Genomic DNA, 2058 nt, shown 5'->3' with positions numbered 1-2058 from the left:
CCCCGGTATCACACCTGCTATTTGCTGATGATAGTCTTTTCTTCTGCAAAGCGGATATCCAGCAGTGTACTGAGCTTTTGAAAATTATTAATAGCTATGGCTTGGCATCGGGTCAACAACTAAACCGTGAGAAGTCGGGCATTCTTTTTGGCAATAGAGTTCCATCGGCCACGAAAACAGAGCTCAAAGAGGCCATTGGTATCACAAAAGAGGGAGGCATGGGAATGTATCTGGGATTACCAGAATCAATTTGTGGATCTAAACAACAAGTATTCTCCTTTGTACACGATAGACTGAACTCAAGAACTAACGCATGGTCGGCAAAGCTCTTATCGAAAGGAGGTAAAGAGGTTCTCATAAAATCGGTAGCTCAAGCTTTCCCGTCTTACGTTATGTCCTGCTTCTTGTTGCCTCAAAATATCATCGGTAAACTTAGGGGAGCCATTGCTAAATTCTGGTGGAGTACCAAGTCTAATAGTAAGGGCCTTCATTGGATTTCTTGGGACAAAATTTGTGTCCCGGTGGATAAAGGAGGTCTAGGCTTTCGAGACCTCAAAGAATTCAATCTGGCACTATTAGCAAAACAATTATGGCGACTGCTTAGATATCTGAATTCACTTCTCTGTCGAGTTCTTAAAGGACGCTATCTCCGGTATTCGAACCGATGGATGTAAAGAAGGCAAATTTTCCATCCTTTGGGTGGCGTAGTATTATGGCGGCAAAATCTCTGCTTCAAAAAGACCTCTGAAAAAACGTCAGGTCAGGTTTCAGCACACGAGTCGGGGTTGATAACTGGATCCCCACAATACCTGCTAGGCCGGCGAAGGAAAACGGTGGACCTAAAGACCCTAATCTCTACGTAATCACCTTATTGATTTCGAGAAAAAGGAGTGGAAACATGAAAAACTGCACGATCTAATGGATCCTCAAGATATTCACTTGATATTAGGTTTAAAACCAAGTAAAACATTTATGTTGGATGATTATGTCTGGATACATACGAGGTCAGGCCATTACACGGTGAAATCGGGGTATCGAGTTGCAACAGAAGAGACTATAGGGTGTCAGGAGGTACTTGAGCCAAGTCTAACAAAGTTAAAGAGTCAAGTGTGGAAGCTTAAGTCGCCGAGAAAGATTAAACATTTCATTTGGCAGGCGATATCTGGTTGTATTGCCTCCTGTAGCCGGTTAGCTGATCGTCACTGTGGAACAGATAGAACATGCCCGAGATGCGGTGCTTATGAGGAGTCAATAAACCACGTATTGTTCGAATGCCCACCAGCCCTCCAGGTATGGGCATTATCGCATATTCCGACAGCCCCGTGTTCATCCTTGTACTCAAATCTTGATTTCCTCTTCTGGGGTGCAACGGACCAAGGTATCGAATTTTCTCTGGTAGAGGTGTTCCCATGGTTACTTTGGTACATATGGAAGTCCAGGAACGATAAGGTCTTTAATAACAAAGACATACTGCCGCCGGACATGCGAGACACTGCATACTCAGAAGCTGTCAACTGGAAGCTAGCTCATGAAATGGGAAGAGCAGAGATAGAGGAGGATGAGACGGAGGAACCAGTCGCGAGGGCAACACAAGGCGATGCACGAGTGTGTCGTTTCGACGCTTCTTGGAAGGATACCGATGGTACAACAGGTCTGGGTTTTGAGCTGAAAGGTGCCCCACAAACGGTATACGGTATCAAAGGACCCTCACGACAACTTACCCCCCTCCAAGCTGAGCTGGACGGACTGCTTTGGGCGATGGAGACGGTGCTCTTAAGAGGCTATGATAAAGTGAGATTTGAAACAGACTGTTCAAGTATTCCCAAGATACTCGATGAGATGGAAGACTGGCCAGCTTTTGCTACGGAGCTGGAAAACTTCACTAGGTTGAGAAAAAGTTTTTATGTTTTTTCAATCACACATATTGCTAGAACAAGAAATGTCCGTGCCGACTGCCTTTCCAAGAGCGCTCGAGTACGTGGAACAATTTTTTCCCATGTTAGCTCGCAGATTCCGGAATGGTTGGCTCATGAGGCTAACCAATTCGATCTAGCGTAA

At 45.0% G+C, this 2058-nt stretch overlaps 1 protein-coding gene across 1 annotated transcript; it reads left to right on the top strand.

Annotated features, from left to right (window-relative positions):
* On the top strand, nt 919–2058 carry LOC109129508. The gene has a single exon (XM_019237770.1). The coding sequence runs from the start codon at nt 919–921 to the stop codon at nt 2056–2058; it is 1140 nt and encodes a 379-aa protein (XP_019093315.1).

Source organism: Camelina sativa, chromosome 16 (genome assembly GCF_000633955.1).
Source record: "Camelina sativa cultivar DH55 chromosome 16, Cs, whole genome shotgun sequence".
In the NCBI taxonomy this organism is placed as follows: Eukaryota; Viridiplantae; Streptophyta; class Magnoliopsida; order Brassicales; family Brassicaceae; genus Camelina; species Camelina sativa.
Note: the sequence above shows the minus strand (reverse complement) of the source record. Positions and strands in the feature narration are given on the sequence as shown.

Excerpts from the sequence above, each read along its gene's own strand:
- LOC109129508 (XM_019237770.1), top strand. The coding sequence starts at position 919 with ATGGATCCTCAAGATATTCACTTGATATTAGGTTTAAAACCAAGTAAA.